This window comes from Centroberyx gerrardi, chromosome 12 (assembly GCF_048128805.1).
Source record: "Centroberyx gerrardi isolate f3 chromosome 12, fCenGer3.hap1.cur.20231027, whole genome shotgun sequence".
NCBI classification, from domain to species: domain Eukaryota; kingdom Metazoa; phylum Chordata; class Actinopteri; order Beryciformes; family Berycidae; genus Centroberyx; species Centroberyx gerrardi.
In genome coordinates this window covers 8,383,649-8,404,840 of record NC_136008.1, presented here as the reverse complement: position 1 = coordinate 8,404,840, position 21,192 = coordinate 8,383,649, and the positions used below count along the sequence as shown (strand labels likewise).

Sequence of the window (21,192 nt, the reverse complement as noted above, 5' to 3'; positions counted from 1 at the left end):
ACAAAGAACATAAAACAATCTTAGTATTGCATTATACAATTTAGACACTCATGAATGAACGTCTTCTGTTAAGGATCAGGTGGCAAGCTTTGGCACATTCGTTGATACAATATTTCCCAGCTAAAACTACACACAATTTATTTAAATCATCGTACTCATTAAAATTTGCAACATGGTTTGAAAGTTGAAAAAATAATTCAGAACGAATGTCTGTATAGAGTTCACAGTGCAAGAGTACATGGGCTTCTGATTCAATAGAACCTGCAATAACTAACACTGTATCTGCCTTAGCCTGCTGAACCGCCCATAGCCTGTTGTTTTGGCAGCAAGCCCCAATCCTAGATTTCCCCTCATTCCAGCCTCACATTTGACATTTGACATTTTAGGTATGTAGCAGGTGAGCAGGTAGGATTTCAGTGTCTTGCAACAGGACACCATGCTGTTGATAGACATTTAAGCTGTTGCTGCGATCAAACCTGTGACCTTTGGGTCCAGGGACAGCCTCTCTAACCGCTACATCACCCTGCCGTCAACTCCCTTCACCTCACCTCATGTTCACTCTTTCTCACCCTCTCTCTCCTCTCCCCCTTTCAGGTGCGCAGTGCCAACTACGAGGCAGACCCCTTTGTGCAGGAATTCCAGTTCAAGGTGCGCGACGAGATGGCCCACGTGACGGGGCGCGTGCTGCCCGCCCCCATGCTGCAGTACGGCGGCAGGGTGAGCACAGAGCACTTTATGGTACCCTTCCTTTAAATCACGCCCATTCTCTCTGTTTGTCTGACACGCCTCTCTTCTGTCCCCCCTCGGCCTCTATTCCACACTCTCTGAGGGGAACTAACTCACTGGCTTCTGTTTGGACTTGATGGTCTCAGTCTGTTTGTTTGTTTTATTGTCTGTGGTTGAGTCTCGAAAGTGCAGCCTTTGATTCCTTGTGCCCACGTTATTTGGCACAACAAATCATTTGTTTTTTCAGAGAGGCAAACAGGGCAGGAAACGTTTTGTCCATCAGCCACAGAGGTTGAACTGTTTCCAAAGATCAGCAGCCAATTTCACTCTTTTACCAGTTGGATCGTTTGAATGAAAAGGAATACCCAAATGACGATTGGTTGCCAGAGTAGACAAATTTAGCAGATAGAGACAAAAAAATTGTCAGCATTTGTTTGGTGTTAATTTCCCTTCCTCATGTCAAGAAGAAGAGGATTGAAGTGGAATCAAGTAATTGGTTAAAGAGGCAACTTATTGAGACTGAACCACTGTGTGGATTAACATTATCCATCTCCTTTCTCTTCTAGTCTGGGTAAACAACAGGCAGACACACCTTTACTGTTGTACATTTGGGTGTGTGCATTACTGATAACTATTATGACACTATTGAGCACGCTGCTCTGTGCATGCTACACACACCAAATTGCATTTTACACTCATTTTTTTAAAGCATACACTGCACTAGCTTTGCAATAGAATATTAGGTTCACATCCAAACCACTTGATGATATTTGTTTCTTCTCATAGAAAGACAAGATATTTCTCTGGTGAGAATAGAGTTGGTGTATCCATTAAGTTTTGATGTTTTCATCAGCATTTCACATGCTGTTCTCAGCTCAGGCCTATTTGGCTTTTTGTGCATGCATGTTTGTAGAGTCATTTGTGTCCATTATTTCAGTGTGTGTGTGTATGTACAAAAATGAGTGTTAATATGTTTTGATGTGGATGTAGAATGTGTGCAAGTGGGTTCTGTGGTTTCTCTGGAAGTGCGTGTGTGTGCACATGTGCGTGTGTGTGTGTGTGTGTGTGTGTGTGTGTGTGTGTGTGTGCACATGTGCGTTTGTGTTTGTGCCTGTACATGCGTGAGTTTGTGTGTGTGAACAGTATGAATGTGAATGTTTGTGCACATAATGAGTACATGTGGTGAGATTGCGATGTTGTTGCAGAACCGCACTGTAGCCACGCCCAGCCACGGGGTCTGGGACATGAGGGGGAAGCAGTTCCACACAGGGGTGGAGATCAAGATGTGGGCCATCGCCTGCTTTGCCACACAGAGGCAGTGTCGGGAAGAGATCCTCAAGTGAGACCCTGTGTTGATTATATGTCCTGTAGTATTATCAACGGTCCTTCCTGAGATTCTGTTGTTATTCTGGATGCAGTAGTGATGCCCAGTGATGCCCAAGTATATCTATACTGGGGTTAAAAAAGAAAATACCATGGTACACACTTGTAGATTCCTATCCAAACCACATAGTTTGTGGTGGTTAGTAAACAATCAATTTTGTCTTTTCTGTTAGCCTGGCATGAGGTACCGTTTACATATTTTTGTCTCCGTTGATTGTAAACTGTAAACTGAATTAATAATTTGTCTTGCTAAGACGTATTGAGACAAGAGTAGCATCACTTGTGAGATACCTCACAAGTTTGCGGATGGCCAGGGTGTATCTATGGCCAGCCTAATAATCTTACTGCACAGGGCCTTATGCTGCCTTCCAGAAATGTCAGAAAGTCGGAAATTTCAACAGCTACTAGGAAAAATGCAGTGGAACGGCCCTTCAAGGCAGAATTCCAAAAAGGAAACTCAGGCATGATTTCTCAACTCCAGGGATGCAGTTATCTGAAGTTACGTTAGATAACATGACAGCATACACTGTGAACACTACACAGCAGTTCTTTAAACATGTTTGATATATGGATTTTCAGCATTGCATTACCTTGAATCAATCCAAACTGTGGTAAATTGTTAAACAGATTAATTGAAACGTAAAGTTGCACTTGCTGTTGTAAGTTCTAAGCTAACTAGCTAGCTAACGTTGTTAAATATCATTGACATAACATTGGCTGTTACATGGGGAACAGCATTTTATGTTGGGCAAAGAAAATGTTGTCGCTGTCCGTGTTTATTCCCTGTTGTTTCCGAGCTGGACCACTGGAGGGCACAGAGGTTTTAATTACGACCTAACAGTTGGGAATTTCTGACTTCCATCCTTTGAATGAAATGCAGCATAAGTTAGACCCCTATCCTCCTCACTGTCTCTCCTTCCCTCTGTCTTTTTCTTTGTGTAGGGGTTTCACAGACCAGCTGCGTAAGATCTCTAAGGATGCTGGGATGCCCATCCAGGGCCAGCCGTGTTTCTGTAAATACGCCCAGGGAGCCGACAGCGTGGAGCCCATGTTCAGACACCTGAAGAACACCTACTCTGGACTGCAGCTCATCATCGTCATCCTGCCGGGAAAGACTCCTGTCTACGGTTAGAAAACTACTTAAGAACAATATTATATTAGAGCCCATAGATGGTCTAGTGGTTAAGACTCCCAGCTGTGCAATCACTGATGCTATTCTGGGATTGATCCTGGGTCCGCCACACAATATTGTCTCCTCAGGTTTCCTAATGTCTCAATAAAGAAAACATACGAAAGGGAGTGTAATTCCTCTTTTGTCTATTATACTTTACTGTACTATCTTTAAATTCCTTCGACAGTAGCTCCTAAACCTTAGAATTATGTTGTTGCTGAATGTTGCTGAAATATTGTACATGAGTGGATTATTATTCTATTGCTTAACTGAATCTCCTAGTAGAGGGCTAGATTTGGAGTCCTGTGACATCCAATATTATGATTTCCTTGCTGCTTTTCCAATGATTCCAAATATTTGCATGCCGTCAGGTGTTGAGAACAAATACAAAGAGATTAAGAAATTATTCTTTCCTTTTTTTGATGTTCACCTGTGATCTCTTTTCTCATTTTTACCACCCATAGCGGAGGTGAAGCGTGTGGGAGACACCCTCCTGGGCATGGCCACCCAGTGTGTCCAGGTGAAGAACGTGGTGAAGACGTCGCCTCAGACCCTCTCCAACCTCTGCCTCAAGATCAACGTCAAGCTGGGAGGCATCAACAACATCCTGGTGCCTCACCAACGGTCAGTGCAACCACACTGTCCCTCTCCTCATACTTAGCAATCTCTAGGAATGCTTGTACTGGTTTGAAATGGTCCTCATGGCATTAATATTTCTACAAATGTTATTATTATGCTCCAGTTGCATCCTTTTCTCTAATATTGGTATCAGAATAACTTTATTTACCACATATACAGGAGCATATAGATAAGAGAGACAATATATACTGACTCACATGGTACAATGATGTTAGATCCCGACATACAGTGCAAGGAGACACTGTATGTAAGGTCTTGTAACACAACGACCAGTATAATAATGTTTGTTCTGACTCCTGTCCGGCAGACCGTCAGTGTTCCAGCAGCCAGTTATCTTCCTGGGAGCAGATGTCACTCATCCACCTGCTGGAGACGGGAAGAAGCCCTCTATCGCAGCAGTGAGTTCCTTCTTCATTTTCCACCTTATACCCAATTGCCTGCATTTATGAACTCTCTCTCCCCTTGTGATCTTTCTCTGTCCCTCACTCTCTCCCGCTCCCACTCACTCTGCTCCTTCCCTCTGTCTTCCAGGTGGTAGGCAGTATGGACGCCCACCCCAGCAGGTACTGTGCCACTGTGCGGGTCCAGAGGCCCAGGCAGGAGGTCATCCAAGACCTGGCCTCCATGGTGCGGGAGTTGCTCATCCAGTTCTACAAGTCGACCCGCTACAAGCCCACCAGGATCATCTTCTACAGGGACGGAGTGTCGGAAGGCCAGTTCAGACAGGTCAGCTCTCAATTTTGTCTCCCTCTGCACAAACTAGATCAGGGTTGGTGTCAGGGTGTGAAATGAACACGCTGGTTTTGGCTTTGGCCAAAGTGCCTTTCAGACTTTTTATTTTTACTCTGCAAGCTACTTTAGCAAGTAACCGGCCATCAGGTACAGGTCTTTTTCAATTTTAGAAATTATATTTGGTTGGTAAAATATTGAAACTGGCAGGAAGCCATTGTGGATATTGTGGCTGATACAGTGGGGGAAGTTGGTTTCCTAACCTGCTTGGGGTCAACTCACTTTCAATTTAGTCAAATCAAAATGTAAAAAATAGTTATTTGCTAATGATAAATCATTAATTCTCAAATATTTTTAATAGGAAGGGTAGGACAACCTTCTCATACCGAAGGTTTTTCAGTATTTAAATATTGAAGCATATCCTATTCCCACATTAATTTAATTAAAAGTGAATTTGTAGTAGGTAGGTCCATAGAGAAACATGTACACAGATAAAGAATCCATTCACTCATCCCTAGACCGTACGATATGACCACTTGAAATAAAAATGACCAAAACAAATGGCGAGGACATGACACAGAGGGAAAAAAGGATAGGAAAAACTTACAGTGTTGTGAGAGACATGGGGCATATTATTGCCAGAATTTTCTCCAAGGGTAGATTTTATGAATATTTGAAGCAAAATATTCTTGTCCTCTCCCCTAGGTGCTGTATTATGAGCTGCTGGCCATCCGCGAGGCCTGTATCAGCCTGGAGAAGGAATACCAGCCAGGCATCACCTACATTGTTGTGCAAAAACGCCACCATACACGCCTCTTCTGTGCCGACCGCAATGAGAGAGTGAGTCCCCACTACACACACATACACACACATACACTCTCTCTCCAGAGTATGACACGGCGATAGGACCCATTAAAGTCAGAACAGTGTGTTATGTGTTAGTCCATATTCGTTTTTTTTACACTCCCTTCTAGCACATTAACTACTCGAAATGGGCCTCCTTAATTACCTTTGTTGTCAATTGGACTGTTCGCCCTCCTAACCCCTGTAATTATATTCGATTAAAGCATTAGGGCCCAATGCAAACTGAGCGCTCTGGAGTGGCACTCAAGGCCCCCAGAGTAAGACTCGGGTAGTAACAACCTTATTTGCAGTGCAGGCACTTACATACAGAGGGCAAAGTAGCTCTCTAGGGCATTAGGCTTTTAACTGGTTGATTGGGAAGCTCTCTGTAATCCATTGCCTGGACCTGTCCATCAACTATTTCCTTTTATGAAGCGGACAGAATTATTGGGGCTTTCCGACAATTTGTTCACTCCTTGACGTCATTAAGTGACCCAACTGAGGTAAAAGGGTGATTTTTGTTCCTGCTGCTCTGTTCCTGCAGCTTCAATTTTCTCTTCCAGGTATTTTTTTTTTTTCTGATGATGAAAAGTGGAAAAGTCGGTAAAAACGCATTAGAAGGGAAAAAAACCTGACCTTAACTTTGAATCCTCTTCACTCCATGTCAGGTTGGACGTAGCGGAAACATTCCTGCTGGTACGACCGTAGACACGGACATCACGCACCCCTACGAGTTCGACTTTTACCTCTGCAGTCACGCTGGAATACAGGTTGGACCATCCGCCGTCTACTCTGCCTGCTGCCACTTAGGCAGTTGTACAATACACTCTCCCCCACTTAAATCTAATTTAAAGGCTCTTAAAGACTGCAGGCTGTGTGCTTTCGTAGAGGTACGCATTGTTACTGATAAATAGTGCAAAAGTTGACTTTAAGACATGAGGAAAGTGCCAGGAAGGAACACAGAAAGTGGAAATCCTGCTTGGTGTTTTTATGTTTTGTTTCTTTTTTAAGTGGTTTTTGCCTTTTCCCTTAGTGAATTGAAGATTAATTGATTCTGCTTTGGGAAAAATTGATTAGTTGTGTCTGGGAACCAAGTCCGGTAGTTTCTGGTTTTTAGGTACACATATAAACCAAATGTGTCATTTAACTCCCCTCTCCCAGGGCACCAGCCGGCCCTCCCACTACCACGTCCTGTGGGATGACAACTGCTTCACTGCTGATGAGTTCCAGCTGCTCACCTACCAGTTGTGCCACACTTACGTGCGCTGTACCCGCTCAGTCTCCATCCCTGCGCCAGCCTACTACGCCCACCTGGTGGCCTTCCGTGCCCGCTACCATCTGGTGGACAAAGAACATGACAGGTGAGGAAGGGAGAGTGCAAGGGGGAGGTTAACTGCAGCTGACAATTATTAATTCTTCCTCCACTCTGGGTTTAAAGTTCCTCTGTTGGCACGTTCTGTTTATTGGGAAGTGTTTGGGTAGCAGTCTTCACTTATTAACCTTGCAGTGTGTAACCATTATCTGCATGGCTTAAATTTTCGTCAACCACTCTATTTTGAGGATCTCATCATTACCGATCCTCTCCTCTCCACTCCGCAGCGCCGAAGGCAGCCATGTGTCTGGTCAGAGTAACGGTCGGGACCCCCAGGCGCTGGCCAAAGCCGTTCAGATTCACCACGACACCCTGAGGACCATGTACTTCGCCTGAGCTACACCAACCCTCTCCAACCATTGCCACCCGTAACACACATACACAAACACACCTCTCACAAACACACAGACACAACCATGCACGCCTGGCCTGCCAGTCAAGGAGTCCTCATAGGTGCGAGTCCCGCCCACCCACACACCCAGTCAATCCGGACCTGACACTGTGCAGAGGAAGGCAGGGAGGAGGGAGGGGGAGGAGGCCCCCCCACACTGGACTGAGGATGCAAACGCTGCTTTAAAAACAAGAGAGAAACTCAGCACTATTATGCAATATTAAACCAGCCAACTATTTTATTTTCACCCTTATCGGGCCCCCCTATCCATCGCCCCTCCTTCTCCCCCTTTCCCTGTCTGACTCCTTTACTTCTGGTTCAGTGGTTGTTTGTCTTGTTTGTTTGTTTTTACCTCCCCCCCTTCCTAATGTCTGTCCTGCGGTTTGCAATCTGCAAATCTGCCCCTTTGCCATCACATCCTTTACAGTACCTCAAGTCAGTTTGAGCAGCAGCACTTTTGCATTTTGTCAGTTTTACTGTATTTTGTTGTTTTTTCTCCCCCCGATGTTTGAAGACAAGAAGCAGAGAAGAAAGGGTCAGATTCTGGGGTTGTAAACTAGTGATTATGATTTGTTTTTGTATATAGGTTGTTCAGCGCACCACAGGTTCTCCCAGTTGCCACTGCTTTTTTTCCCCTTTTCCTGTGTCCAATCTGTTTTCCCCAGTGGTCACTTTTCACTAGTGTGTCAACCCACCAACAACTACATGTATGGAACAACCTGTTATTTTGAGCACAGTGCCACCTGTAGGCTACAAGGTATAAATACCCCCTTAAAGTCAAAACAAGGGGTTGTATTCTTATCATATGATTTCAGATCAGTTTTGATTTATGTTGAGCAGTCAACTGACATATGTAAACAGTGGCACAGATTATATTGGCTGATACTATAATATCAATTGCTCAATAACAGCCATCTATAGGTTTTTATAAAGTATAACACTGTTATGTGATTTTGCTTGTAATTTTACTTCCATCTCACGTGGAACATTTTATGAATCTAACTTTTTAATCATTCTTTCAAGTATTTATTAATTTGCTCAAGCTGGCGAGCTTTTGTTTTTAATATTAGTATTCACCATGCTTTCATTCCCACTCAGCGCTTTCTTTATCTCGCACTCCCCTCTCTTGAGTTTGAGATGGAGGGTAAATTCTAAGTTAAATGACAGATCATGTTGATAGTTTCCTGTAGTGCAATAATCAGTTTAACGAAGGGAAGAGGATTTTACGGGACTTTAGCAGTGGAAACTCAAAAGAACAGTAGCACATCTCATTTGATAAAAATGAGTGTTCTCGAAGGAAAAGATAAGTTTCATGCATTGGTCCTCTGAGAGGAGATGGATCAGTTTGGTTTTGTCGTTGTCAGGCAAAAATCTTGTAACTCCAGTTTTGGTGATTTTCATGTTTTTACTTGAACTGAAGAATTTTATGAGCCTTTGTGGGTTGAGAATACTTTATCGCCCTTGGGCATGTGAAACCCTTTCAAAGCCCGTTGTGTAATTTCAAAATTCCTGGTCGTCAGTTTAAACATGAAGCTGTTTTTCTTAATTCCTCAGAATTTCCCATTTTGGAGATCAAAGGTTTTCACCTGACAGCAGCAATGTAGAGTATAAAGGCCATAACGGGGTAGTATTCAAGTGCCTGGTGGAAGTGAAGGGTTCAATGGTCAGAAGTTGCATAACTAATTTATGGAGATCCCATTTCAACAGGGGAGAAATGATCAAAAGTAATATTCAGACAAATGGACAGTGTGAGATAGTTTGAAGCACGAAAGCTTCACTTAATGCCTCTCTTTCTTCTCAAGAGCTTGGAATTGGAGGTTACTTCTGTCTACTGACTTTTCTATACATCTCATTCAAATCATCCCAAGATGAATATATATATTGTGTTTGCCTATACAGCAGTTTTAGCTGTTGGCTTTGCTTAGCAGCAGTATTCTAGCAGAGCAGGCTGAGCTGTCTTTTGCTTAATCTTCATCAAACATGGATCCAGCTGCTACATTCTGTTTGTACTTAGAGGGCCAGGTTCATGGACGTAGATTAAGCCTCATTGTAAACTAGATCTTTCAGTAGACATTTCCATTGGAAGGAATTTGTTAGTCCTGGACTGGGCTTAATCCATGTCCGTGCAACCAGCCCAGAGTGAGGTTGAGACTTCAGAACCAAGCCGAGGAGCCGAGTGGATGACTGGCATTTTCACCAGAAGGAGAGCCGACTTGTTGATGCTACTATGAAATGGCAGGGAGTCTGTGTGGAGTATGGTCACCACTGAGCTCCTGTGTGCCCTTAATGACCTGAAGCTCGTCCGGGGGTGTTGAGACGATAATCTGCACTAAAAGAAGCGTGTGTGTCGGGACTGAACACAGGCGTGGTGCTATTCTGTCTGAATTTGAATCTGAACCTCTCTGAGTTTCTGCATGGGTATAGTGGGGAGGGTAGAAAAATAAAGATTAATATAGTAAACCTCGCTCACTGAGGTACATGAGAGGGTCCTGCTGGTGTTGTTAGTGCGAGGAGGGGGGGGGCAAACTCTGGATTTAGGATTTTGCTCAGTGGTTACGGTCAGCAATGAGAACCTGTATACGGTACATGGCTAAATGTTCTCGAGGCAGGGACCGCCCCGTGGACAGCGAGGTATTTAACGGTAGCGTCCTGCATCCCCAAGCTGTTGCATTTGACTGCCTTTCCTAGGCTAGCCTCCCGGTGTGGAAGCCAATGGGTTTGAGCCTTCATGATTTTCACTAGTGTCTGAAAGCCTTTTTAAAAAGCCAGATCGAAAGTATATTTGTACATTTTAAATTATGTAATGCACACCACTTATTTTTGCTAACAGAAAAGTTCTAAAAAATGTAGTCTAGTTATTAATCTTAGTAATAATTGTATCACGATAAGTAATGGTTAAAAAGGTATAATAACAAAGTTTTATTATTGCAATAGACTGTTGACTTGTTCCTGTGTCACTGTATAACGTATAGTGTATCTCTGTACAGTGGTGGGGTTATTCAAATTAGTGACGTGTGTCTGGACTGTAATACTGTTATTGATAGGGATGTGGACTAAACCACCTCTTGCTTTGATTTTGGAAAAAAAAAAAAAAGCAGAAAGATGTTAAAAGCTTATTTCTCTCCCTTTTTGTAGATGTCCATACAGTCGGAGGTTTGTGCTATAGGAGCGGATCTTGAAATCGTTGAATTCTGAAAGGCTTCGTTGCGAACCTGCCTATTGTGGCGACATACAGTAGAACAGAAGTGGAGTCATTTGACATTGAGCAGAATTTCTACTCTTGAATGTTCTCCGGGGTTTTTTTTTTGTTTGTTTGTTTGTTTGTTTTTTTCATCTGGTGCTGATGCCTGCTCCTTACCGAGAGCGAGAGTGAAAAGGAACGGGCAAGTGGTTTTTGAAAGTGTTGTTGATCCATTTCAAGGACATGTTTGATCAAAGAATAATGTAACAAGGTTAGTTCTCCATGCTTTTGTGTTAAAGCCTGGGGGGATTACGTTGGCTTGCAACCTCTGTTGCTTTCCTCCCCTCTCCTCTCCTTACCCGAGCCACTTCATGTGCTCACAAATACAAAGAGTTGGCCTCCCGGTAAATCTGCGGTGTGACAAAGCCTATAATCTCATTGTCGCTCCCTTTCCCCTTTGCTCCTGACCGTTTACTCCCTGTGCCAGAGGACTACATTCCACGGCCAGTAGAAACCCATCCGATCCCCCTGGGAGGTCTAAGAAAGATTAGGACTGAAGGACAAAAGTGAGGTTTGGTCAGTACGCGTGTGATGTAGTGGATTCTGTGGTTCATCCAAGCATGGTGCGTGATCTGGTAGGAATCAAGGCTAATGATAGATAGCTTTGTGTGTATGTGGCTGGTTATACTGTATGTCGGAGAAGTCGGGCCGAGTGCCGCTGAGGGTCGATGGTGTGTGTGTGCGAGTCGGGATGCATTTATAACTGACTATCTGCTGTTTCTGATGGATGTCAAAGCAGTTGTGTATAAACTAAACTCTTGAGGGCAATTGAACACATGTTTACATAGCAGATGTGTTTGCCTAGCTTACAACTGAAACATCATCAGTTCTGCTTTGCAAATGTTAGCTAGTGGAGAAGTGACCTAACATGAGCAAGACCATCTGGGGCCTGTTGAAGTGTACAAAGGGATGCTACGACGTTTTGAATTTTAGTTTGGCAGTTTTTCTTCACTAGACACTTGTTACATTGCAGTGAAGAGTCGTGTCCTTCATTTTCACTGAAGTAGATTGTTAGTTTTGTAAGCTTCCTGCATTGGGGGGGGGGGAAAGGTACACTGAGCTCCAAGCTCAATGAGGAACGCTAACAATGCTGACAAACCTTTTCATGGAAACTGAAGGACAAACATCTAAATGTTTCTCCACCATGCGACAACTGGCTGATGAAGAAAAATAGCCAAATAAACTTAAAAAAAAAAGGTCAATGTCTCCCTTTTTAAACTGAAGTAAAGGTGTATTCCATTTCAAGTAATCAATAAATATCCCTGATTTTGGTTGTTCTCTATTTGCGGTGGAAGGTAGCAATGGAGTGAGAAAAAGTCCACAGAAAGTGCCTTTCCTCTTGATGGTGCTGTAAAATGAAAGACAAAATGTAAAATCAAAGAAATAGAATCTCCTTTTCAAGAACACATTGCAATGCAGGAGTGGCTGCATTTTACACACACTCACAGTACACGTTTATTTTTTAGAGACGGAGATGCAAACTTGCGTTCCTGTATATTAAGCCTACATAGAAATAGAACATATGCCAAGTATATGGTTGTGGTTGAGCTTTCGCTTACTAGTGCATTTAGAGTCTTGGACCAATGGTGTCGTTGGTACAGTGGAATGTGCGTCGGGGGGTGGGGGTGGGCGGGGGGGGGGGGGGGGGGGGTGGTGGAAGAGGGCATAGTTGACACTGGTGTGGTGTGACGCAGCCCGGCCCACGAATGACAAACATAGCACAGCACTTTATAGACTGCCACTCTCACTCGGACACATAGCCAAGAGGTTTCAATCTCTGTCCCTCCAGTCCCTTCCTCCTGCGCAGAGCACGAGAGGATCAAAACCTCGGTCTGAACGAGGAGCCGAAGGGATAGTGTTACCAAACAAAGCAGTCGGTCATTAAAAGTGTGCCTCATGCTCTTGTGACTTCGCTGATGGCTCGGTTGAGTCAGCCTACTCTTAACGGTGGTTGTTTTCCCTCTGAAACCACCGCTTCGACACTTTGTTACAGCTGGGGCTGGGCGTCGAAAAGTGATACCTAGCAGTACCGTGACGATTTTTGGTATCAACATTTGTAGGCATCCAAAAGTTTAAAAAAAAAAGTTTCATAATAGCCGATTCTTGCAAGGTTTTCTTCTTGTTGATGGGCATTTTTACTGAGGAAATCGCCTGAGCAGGATCTAATTCTGTTTGAAAAGGCAGATACCATGTACAAATGTTAACACAAAATAATTTAGTCTGTTGCACAGTGAAATATGCTTTCCTACAACAAAGGTAGAGGAAAAACGTGTCATTTTACAGCCGGTATAGACTTTGAATGAATAGAAGCGGTATCAGTATTGAAAATCCTCCTGCGATGCCCAGCCCTAGGAAGCAGCCCGTGGTATTCTTTCATCCTAGTGCAATGCCCTGCCATGTGTCTTGTCCCTAATGGAGGGAATGTGTGCCCAGTAGTATCCCTGTCTCGGGGCGGTAGGGTGTCGACTGAAAACTTGGGGTGGTCTGTAGTTCTATGGGTACCTGTCCAGTCCAGGGGGGTGAAATCTTTCTATTACAAGAGATCTCAAAAACACTGCACCTCACTTACCTTGGTATGCTGCATATGTTATACTACATGAGAGAAAACTGCAAATATTGCTTTTATTATGACATATAATGCTTGAGTAATGCCTGATTGCGATATTCTTATACGGTAACTATTTTAGAGACAAAATAAGTATAACTGTAAAATATTCTCTTTGTTTTGTCTTAACACTTATCCGAAATTCGAAAAGTTGTTCTTGAGCCGACTTTATTTTGTTGTCCTATTTAAATGTGTTGTTCTTTAAAATATATATATGATATATATATGCGAAATATTTTATGGTGTATTTATTGAGAGTGCGTATTAAGCGGCTGGAGTCTCCGCATCACATTGCAGCATGGTGGGGGTGGAGCCAGGAGGATGAGGCCTTAGCCCCTCCCCTTCCATGTTGACGCCTTATTCTCCCTAGACACGCAAGCACAACAATATGGAGGGGGTGCGAGGTGGAGGAGACGGAGGAGGTAGAGCTGACCTGTTAGGAGGTAAATACACCTGTACGTGTCGGTTTGGGTCGGTATTCAAAGATAACAGGTCAATTCTTCATCCTCCCTTTCTTCATATTCTTTACCCTCCACTCTTCTTTTGCCATCTGAGAAGGCCAAATGCCAACCCCCACATGTTGCAGCTCATCTCTGTTGACGAAGGGAACCATTTCTGAACCACACTGACTTTGAGTGTCGAAAAAAAAAAAAAAAAGCTGACTTTCTCATCCCAAGCTGCTAGTTTGTACATTAGCCATGTAAATTCCCCGAGCCAGTAAAGGGCAGGTGGGAGAGAATAGAAGGAGCGTAGAAGAGAATGGCGGGGAAGGAAGGAAGGAAGGAAGGATGTGAGGCAGAAATATATGGATTATGGTAAAAAAAAAAAAAAAGTTTAGTGTAGGCATTGCTTCTGTCCTCTTAAATTGTCTCTTGTCAAGTTTTTTCTTGTGCCAGAACTTTTTACAGCAGGAATAGGTCTCATTCCACAAGAAAAGACATGCCTCAGCCTTAAGTGGGTTCTTACATCATTATCAGAATTTGTATGTGACTTTGCGATGCCTGTGTTGGGTAGCCTACCGAGAAAACAAGCGTACCTACTTGATCTCCCCTCATTCCCCAACAGGCGTCCTCATCTCTTCTCGTCTCTCACTTAAACCACTAACAGTGCTACAGTACGTAGTGAACTCTGATGTACGAAAAAGTGTAAGCTTTTGAAAATTGTTTCGTCTATCCCATTTCTATGGATGTAAGAACAGGAAAACGGGCCTGGGTCGAATAGCGGATTGGAAACAGTTCTTGGCGTTTGTTTTAAACCCGCCTGTACCAGATGAGCAGCGTTTACTGCATCAGATATCGTCATAAACTCTGAATGACAGAAGCATATGCGAATTTGACTTTTATATACTTTCCTGTGATTGTAGAAACTTCCTGGCTATCATTGCATTGTCTTTATATGGAAAACCCTGCCCATCTGGCACCGAAGTAGACCACAACAAACCATGAAAAAGAACAGAGTTTGCCGATACTGTTGGACCCAGGCCCCGACAGGAGCCGGGAGGTTCCTCACAGTGCTGGATTACAGAGACCTGTGCCTGTATCATGAACCAAGGTGTTGTGATGAATTGCTGTTCCTTTCTCTTTATGTCTGTTGGTTGTCCCTCACCCCATCTGAGGATCAGAGACATGGAGCTTTTGAGGGTTGTCGATCCTGTTCCAAAGCAAATAGGCCCTCCATCCATTAAGCCAAACAATTTTTGGTTTAACAAATGTTTACTCTAATGTTTACTCCCATAGCTATCAGATGTTAACCTATTTTCAGTACATTAGCATTCCAGTAATGACTATGAACCAAATATTGCAAAAGAGATTAGGCTGCCTGATGCCATTTTCCCTTGTGTACACAGTGGTTTTGAAGACTGATATTTGACAGTGGCCAAGGATGCGAAACGTGACCATGTTGTATGTATGCTGATTGTCCAGGTTGTCATGAGTTTGCAATGTAGCATCAGTTTTATGTCAGTCTTAATTCAAACTAAAGATCTTGGGCTCTGATACCATTGAGTGAGGCACCAGCAAATGGATGTACATCGACCAGTGACCTTTCACCACCATAAGATCCATGTCTCAATCTCTCTGTATGTTGCAAAGACTCTGTTGTACCAACAGTTCTCTTCCTTTCAGTTTTTAAATGTCTCTCTCTCTTTCTTTTGTAACTCTTTTAGGTTGTTGGCCTTTTAGTGTTGCTTTGCTTCAGTTTGAAGTGTATCTTTCACTAATACTTGCAATAAAAAGCTTTGCTTTACCCTGATTGTCTTGATGTGATAATGTCATAGATGGAAAGATTAATTTGCATAAATAAACTTGCAGGAAATGTTCTGTGATGTCTAGTGATTAGTAGCTTAGTATTTAGAAATGGACTCAATAGCAGCATAAAATGGTAGGCCTATAACAATTACTGAGTGCCATAAAAGTAGGATTATATGAATGATTGATATAGATAAATGATTGATATAAATTACAGCCACATGGCCAGTTATTTGATCAAAAGAGCTAACATTTAAAAGAGCATCAACATTTGTTCTCTTTTAGGTATTTTTTATTACAACTTAATTAAACTTGCCTGGAATGAAACCGAGTAATGGAAATGGAAATTGTCCTCAAGCCTGGGAAAAGATAATGTTTAAATAATTGAAACTCTTAAAATCCATTTTATAGGCACATAAGTTTTATTAGCAATAGGTCAAATTTATAGCCACTAAAGCCTGAAGAGCAGAATGAATTTTTTAGCATGACCAAGAACATTTTGTGAGACACTGCAGCCCTGCGGTGCTATCAAGCAGATGAGACCATAAAAAGTTGCTGCTGTCCACATTTCACAGTACCCTAACACTTGGTGCCGCTCCCTTCAAGCTGTGTTGAACAGACTGGTTACCATGCCGACACTGAAATGCACACTTAGAAGTATCAGTCTTTATTTTAAAGGGCGATATAAATGTTTTAACCTTTATTCAGGGACATTTTTTGCATATTGAGTAACACCCTGCTTTACATTCATACAGATCTACACATTCACACCTGGGATCTGCCCAGTACAACCACAGTCTGGCGCTGCTGACCGCGGCTCCTCTGGATAACTGGGGGTTTACTGGTCAACAGTTAGTTTTTATAAGAGTGTGATTTATTTTCCCGGCCCAGAGTTCCTGATCCAGTCCGGGGGATCCAACCTCCAGTCCTCTGGTCACAAGGCCACTTCTCTTTCCTTTAGGCCACAGATTCTCAACCTTTTTCATATCAAGGACCCCTAATTTAGTCCACATTAGGGCCATGGACCCCCATTTGATGAGATTTTGTCTCTTGGGCCCAAATCTGAGAATATTTTTATTGTTACATATGATTTTGTCCAGAATTCCATGACTATCTGTACTGTAGGTAGAGAGATAACAGTGAAAACTCAAAATAGTTTCTACATTCTCTAATTGGGTTAATTTCTTGTAAATGAAATAATGGTGAGGTCTAACAATTCATTAATTTGCTGGGGACCCCCTGGAACACCCTCTGGGACCCCTGGTGGTGCCCAGACCCCATGTTGAGAACCACTGCTTTAGGCTACTGTTGCCTCCATGTAGCACTGTCATGGAAATTTGATTAGAAACACAAATTTATGCTAATTTAAGATTCCCAACACAAATCAGAATAGTGTTATCTAATTGCTCTTCCTCGAATGTAAATTTGGTTTACATTAGATGCAGAGTCAGGCCAACTCATTTACTTCTAGCTTATTTTTAGTCAAGCTGTGTCTTTCTGCATTGTCAGATAATGTCCAGCCTTTGCACGGAGCTGGGAAAAGTGCTACAGCATGGCAGTATGGGAGACCGATAACCAGCAGCAGAAGATCACTGCTGAGCAGCGACACTTCCCATCATTAAAAACATGGCAAGACGGATGGTGTGCGGGAGACCAGATGCTCTGCAGGGTGGGACACAACACTGATTATGTGCACATCCTTAAACAGAAACACATACCATAATCACTGGCACAGCGAGGCTGCCTGCCCCCAGCCAGGTCCACCTGACAAATGACACTGTTCGTTTCCGTCCTCAATTTAAATAAGGGAGAGCCGCTGTTCAGTGGAGCAGGCTTCCCTCTGTGGGCGGCCCGAGTGCAGCTGCCACGTGTTTCTCCACGCCTGACAACAACGCAACATTTATCACTCATGGCACTACAATAGCACTGTAACCGAGCTCTCTGCTAAAGTAACACTCTCTGCCGTCAGCTGAAGTGGCAGCAGAGTGACAGCCATGAGAAACCGGCTGACTGGAATAATGAGATCAACAGGCGGAGGTGGATCCTATCCAAATACAGAACCTAGAAAAACAAATGGCAGCAACTTACCAAGGTCTGTGTATGTTATTCCCTGAGAATAACAGTGAATCTGAGTGACAGACAGCATTTTCATTACATTCATCCTGTCATATACTGTACAGATATATCTATACACACAGAGGGGGGATATTAACACCTAACTCACCAACTACCAGTCAAATGCTGGTAAATATGTGGCTGTATCTAGCTGAGGTGTGACCAAGTCAGCTTTGCTCGAGTCCCAAGTCAGTCTCAAGCCAAGTCCCAAGTCTAAATGTAGATTAGCAAGTTAAGTTCATGTCATTAATGTCAAGTCCCAAGTCTAAATGTAGATTAGCAAGTTAAGTTCATGTCATTAATGTCAAGTCCCAAGTCTAAATGTAGATTAGCAAGTCAAGTTCATGTCAGTCCAGTATCAATTTAATATCTTAAAGAAAACAAAATATCTAGGATTTTTCAATGCAATATCGTTGAAATAGGATAAAAACCTGGTAAGAGCATCATGAGTTTGATTTCTATAATCAGTTGCAACTTCAATAAATTCAATCATTCCATACACATTCAGAAAACAAAATTTTAATTCAATTGTCTGGTGGAACAAATCTCAAGTGATTCGAGTCCAAGTCATGTGACTAGATGTCTAGATTAGATGGTTATCTGCCATGTCTGATCGGCAGATAACCAATCATTGTTTGGAAGTTCCTTTCTTTTCTAGAAAACATTTTGCCCGGTAAAATAGTAAAAATTGCAGGTGCACTTTGGAAACTACTGTTGCTGATGTATGAAGAGAGGAAGAAATTGCTTCTGACCCTACATAGATTAGGTCATTACCAAATTCAGTACAGTCACAGCTTGTTTGCTGGGTCTATACAGTATCTCACGCTGTGGGAGGGCCAGCTGCTCTGAGACGCTGTGGATGCTGGGAGCTGAAGAAGGAGCCCAGGCTGATCAGGAGTCATCAACAAAAACCTTCCAGCAGCTCTCATAAGGAAGGCAGAAGGCCCTTTGCTGCTCAAGGGAATTTCAGTTGTGGCTCAGGTAACTGTGTCATTGATCTACAAAGGTTGCAGATTGTAGATCACCGTTTCAATCAAAGGAGTCCTTTTGGCATGGCTGTGTAACTGGAATGTAATGTTTCAACAAAATTTAGAGGAGAAATGTGTGTGAATGCTGTCGCTTTTCCAATTAATTATCTGCTTCCTTTATTAGGAATTATATGGACACACTGGCCCACACTGTTTGATTGACAGGTGGATTACCACTTTAAGTACATCCAGACAGTAATTTGAGTTGAATGATGAGACTTTTTAACTGATTGAAGGACATACGCCAACAGTTAATCTCTGACCTGAAGAATAAGAATGACACCCTGGATTGTGCACATGGCCTGTCTGTCCTTGACAGAACAGTCACCTGTGATTTCCTACAAACCCAACCCCATAATTCCCCTTCTTAGTTCAACTAAATATTCTCTCCCTGGACAGGGTGCATCCAATATGATAAGCTATGGCTGCATCTGAAAACTCAAACTAAGTACTCCTTAACAGACATCCACATCATAACAGCAAAAGATAATAGACCTACTGTATTATGTGTTTAGATTTATGTGATTGTGAGTGTATCATACACTGTTTAGCAGGCAGTAGCCTAATATGCTTCTTGTAAATATAAACTGACAAAAGGAAACTTAATTTACTGAATACTTAGTTTGTCTTCCTTGTTGTTTTATCATTTATAACCATTGCTGAACTGGGGTGTCACATCCCCCTGCAGTTCCAGCTCTCACCAGCAGTGGGAGCAGTTCACCAAGAACAGTCTGGTCTGGCCTGCTGAGGAGGAGATGACGCCCTCTGACCTCCAGCGGGACCCAGGTACAGCATGTACAATGGGACGTGCAGGGTGTGCCTGTATTTTGGGAGGTGTAGTCAGAGGGCAGGAGCCATGTTTTTAAAACTGAAGGAAGTCGGGCCGGGGGCTGAGATGGAAACTTGGAGCCCATAGCAACACGAGGAAGTGTGCACGTGTGGATGGAGACCTGTGGCGAGCAGCGCCTTTAGGCTTTGATGGCACCGTTCCCAAAGCCCTTTTTTTTATATCACAGGATGTTGATGTCTATGTTTCAGCGCTGTATCTTGAGCGTGACGTTTTTATTTTACCTCTAACCTCCACCATCGCTTCTGTCAGGAGGGTAAATGAAATATGGGAAAACAACCGCGTGTCTCACACAGACAGCACACCAATATCTCCTGAATCCCACAGATGAAAAATGGCCCGGTAGCGCAGGGAATCATCACAGACGTCAACCTGCGCACGAGGATCCAGACGGCCTGCAGTGAGCTATATGCCATCAGCACAAGGGCTTGGCATGCGCTGGGCACAGTCAGCAACTAATATTGATTTGATATTTCCACAGTCTTTGTATGTGTAAGCATACTTTTTGATTGACTGTCTGCTTGCTGCTGAGTGCTCCTCTGTTTTAAGACACAGGCTCTAGGCCAGGGCCAAACAGTTCCATAAAATAGAATAATTTGGTCTATTTTGATGCACTTTAATCATATTTGGTGCATGATATTGAGATAACTATTTTATTGCGAGCCGTATAAACAAACACCATAATGACTGAAGACCATTGAGGCCCACTGAGATTCAAAATCTCTTTTCCAAGGGCCAAGAAATGGCAGCAGGGGTTACACAATAAACATACAATACAGTAGAAAATACAAAACTAGTAGAATATGTACAACAAAAAAGATCACAATTTAGATCAGAAACAGGCGCACACATCTTGAAGACTGTGGATAATTTGTTTGAAAGTTACATTAGTAAATCATTAGTAAATAATCAACTCTCAATCATGTTTTTTAGCCGGTGGCTAAAAATGGCTATAGTCACGTTTTCTGTCCCGTGGCTCTAATCAGACCGGACCAGCCATTTTCCTTTGTTAGCTCTCCACTGGTCCCTATCTCTATAAACATGAATACGTATAGTTCTGGCAAGGAAGTCCAGCTGCGATAACAATAACATAGCAGGAATGCACACAGAGAGAGACTGAAGTGGAGTCAACAGAGGGAAGACTGGCCGCTGATGTTTCTCATGAGCGTGTCACGGATCAATGCCCTGTTCTTTACAACTCCGCATTGTACGCACAATGGTTCCCCCCAAACACGTATGAATCAGCTATTGTGTGTGTGTGTGTGTGCGTGTGTGTGTGTGTATGGGGGGGGTTAGATGAGTGCCACGGAGAGCAGAGATGGTGATAAGATAATATTCAGTGGCAGGGATCAGCAGACAATCTTTTCTATTCTATGGGCTGGATTATAATAGACCATTCTAATAGATACTGCTTCCCACTGTAGGCTCCACTCCTGTGCCAGGGCTCCCACACCGGTCTAGAAAGTCTGAGGATGCGTTAAAAATGAATTCGATCATTTCCAGGAAACGGAACTGCCATATAATTAATAGAAACCCCTTCCAGGCAAGTTGACTAATATCACATTGTTATTTACAGCAGTGAATCTACAGCGAAAGTTCAATCAGGAAGGCTACGTTTTTTTTTTTTGATCCACACACTCTCTCTCTAGTTTCAGAGATAGTGGATTTTCCCATGCTGTCCACTTCCCATGCTGTCAGCTATCATTTCCTGCTTCTGCTATTTACGTTTAACCAATCAGATCTCTCCACACGTTCTGAGAACCAATCATCATTGCTGCTGCCGGAATTTAAAACTGTTCCTGGCTCGTCTGCCTGTTCATCTCTGCAGTCCTCCCACCTTTCTGTGAATTCTAGAC

The 21,192-nt window shown here is 43.0% G+C and overlaps 1 protein-coding gene across 2 annotated transcripts in view; it reads left to right on the top strand.

Annotated features, from left to right (window-relative positions):
* Window positions 1-11,766, top strand: part of ago3a (argonaute RISC catalytic component 3a) — a 37,379-nt gene extending 25,613 nt beyond the window's left edge. Inside the window, exons 10-19 of one of the 2 annotated variants that reach the window (XM_071926667.2) lie at window positions 595-717; window positions 1,932-2,065; window positions 3,052-3,236; window positions 3,745-3,904; window positions 4,227-4,317; window positions 4,451-4,645; window positions 5,354-5,488; window positions 6,160-6,261; window positions 6,653-6,852; window positions 7,091-11,766. In XM_071926667.2, coding sequence (XP_071782768.1) covers window positions 595-717; window positions 1,932-2,065; window positions 3,052-3,236; window positions 3,745-3,904; window positions 4,227-4,317; window positions 4,451-4,645; window positions 5,354-5,488; window positions 6,160-6,261; window positions 6,653-6,852; window positions 7,091-7,199 — 1,434 coding nt within the window. In that variant the 3' untranslated portion in view covers window positions 7,200-11,766. Of the gene's footprint in view, window positions 1-594; window positions 739-1,931; window positions 2,066-3,051; window positions 3,237-3,744; window positions 3,905-4,226; window positions 4,318-4,450; window positions 4,646-5,353; window positions 5,489-6,159; window positions 6,262-6,652; window positions 6,853-7,090 lie in introns of both variants that reach the window. The other variant, XM_071926666.2, reaches the window with a different exon arrangement.
* Window positions 11,767-21,192: the final 9,426 nt, after the last annotated feature.